This window comes from Aureococcus anophagefferens, assembly GCF_000186865.1.
Source record: "Aureococcus anophagefferens unplaced genomic scaffold AURANscaffold_1275, whole genome shotgun sequence".
Classification (NCBI taxonomy): domain Eukaryota; class Pelagophyceae; order Pelagomonadales; family Pelagomonadaceae; genus Aureococcus; species Aureococcus anophagefferens.
The window spans coordinates 1-1,725 of NW_008706337.1; the positions used below are offsets into that span (position 1 = coordinate 1).

General features: G+C 75.5%; 1 protein-coding gene across 1 annotated transcript; it reads right to left on the reverse strand.

Moving 5' to 3' along the window:
• Positions 1-5: 5 nt before the first annotated feature.
• On the reverse strand, positions 6-1,725 carry AURANDRAFT_69278 (hypothetical protein; the record flags this gene model as incomplete). The annotated part of the gene is made up of 2 exons (XM_009045039.1): positions 6-945; positions 1,022-1,725. Coding segments are annotated over 2 exons (1,644 nt in total), but the record flags the coding sequence as incomplete, so codon positions are not given.

A 1,725-nucleotide genomic window follows, 5' to 3' on the forward strand; every position in this document is an offset into this window, starting at 1 on the left:
CGAACGCGGGCCCGAGGGTCCAGAAGCAGGGCGCGAAGACGCCCGGCCGCCCGCCGCTCACGTCGACGCGGTAGCAGCCGTCGCCGAGGCACAGGTCGTCGCGGACGTGCGCCGACGTGCGCTTCTCGCCGGCGGCGACGAGCGCCGCGGCGCCGTCGAAGACGGCGAGCGCGCGATCCTGCCACGCGCCGCGGAGCACGAGCGCGTAGCAGCGCCGCGCGTCCGACTCGAAGACGACGCCGCCGCCGTCGGCGCCGCAGTCGAAGCCGCAGGCGCCCGTCTGGTCGTCGTAGGCGCAGCCGGGCGTGGCCGCGCAGGCCGCGACGTCGCACGCGTAGCACGCGTCGCGCGAGCACGCGGGCGCGAGGAACCCGGCCGCGAGGTCGACGGCGCAGAGGTCGCCCGCGCCCGGCAGGCTCTGGCTCGCGCAGCCCGGCACGGCGTCGCAGGCGGACGCCGTCGCGCAGAGCGCGCAGGACGCCGGGCCGCAGGCCTGCGCGCCGCAGCCGTAGTAGGCCTCGTCCTTGCCGCACGCGTCGCCGAACGCGCACCCGGGCGCCGCGTCGCAGAGCTGCGGCACGGGGCAGAGCTCGCAGAGCTCCGCGCGGCAGGGCCCCATGCCGTCCTCGAGGAAGCTCAGGTCCTGGGCGCACGTCCCGAAGGGCGTCGTCGAGCAGAGGAGCAGCGCGTCGCACGCGGCGCCGGCGCCGCACGCGCCGCAGTTGACGTTCGAGCACGCCAGCGCGGCGTCGTCGGCCTCGCAGCGCTTGGCGTCGGCGCTGAGCTTGCAGCCGGGCACGTAGCCGACGGCGCAGAGGTCCTCGTCGCAATTGGCGCAGGCGTAGTAGGGCACGCACGCGTCCGGGCGCGCGCACGCGAAGGACGCGCCGAGCAGCGCTGGGTCACCCTCGTAGAGCTCGCAGGTCTCGCTCGCGCGGCAGGCGCCTACCGCAACCGTCGGTCACGACGTTTCATCGGTTTCCCGGTCGACATCTCTCGAATATCGTCGCGGCCGCAGGACGCTGGCAGGCGCCCTCGCCGCAGGACTCGCAGTCGTCGCAGCGCGGGTCCACGCAGAGGTCGGCGCCGTCCGCGTCCTCGACGACCGCGCAACCCGCGGCGGCGCAGGCTTCCCCCGTCCCGCAGGCCCAGCAGTGGTCCGGGGAGCAGTCCCGGGCCTCGACGCACAGGCCCTCGTGGCGCATGCAGCCGTCCGTGGCGTCGCAGTCGTCCTCGAGGCAAAAGTAACAGTTCGTCGGCGAGCAGCTTTCGACGCAGAGCTTGGGCCGGAAGTCGTCGTCCGCGCCGGCGAAGAGGTCGGAGGCGTCGACGAGGTCGCAGCTCCGGGCCTCGCACTCGCCTTCCCCGCAGACGTGGCACTTGCCCGCGCCGCACGCCTCGGCGCAGTAGTCGCCGAGCCACTCGCAGCCGTCCGCGGCGCCGCACTCGGCCTCGGCGCACGCCCAGCAGTCGTAGTCGCCCGAGCACTCCCGGAACGCCGTGCAGCTCGGGCGGAAGTAGTCCGCCGCCCCGGGCCCGCCGCGCGGCGCGTCGAGCATGCACCCGTCGACGCCCGCGCACTCGTCGAGGCCGCAGGCGAAGCACGTCGCCGCCTCGCACGCGTGATTCGTGTCGCAGAACGGGTAGTCGCCGCCGACCCACGCGCAGCCGTCGCCCGCGGCGTCGCACTCGTCCGCCGCGCGGCAGGACCAGCACGCCGTCTCG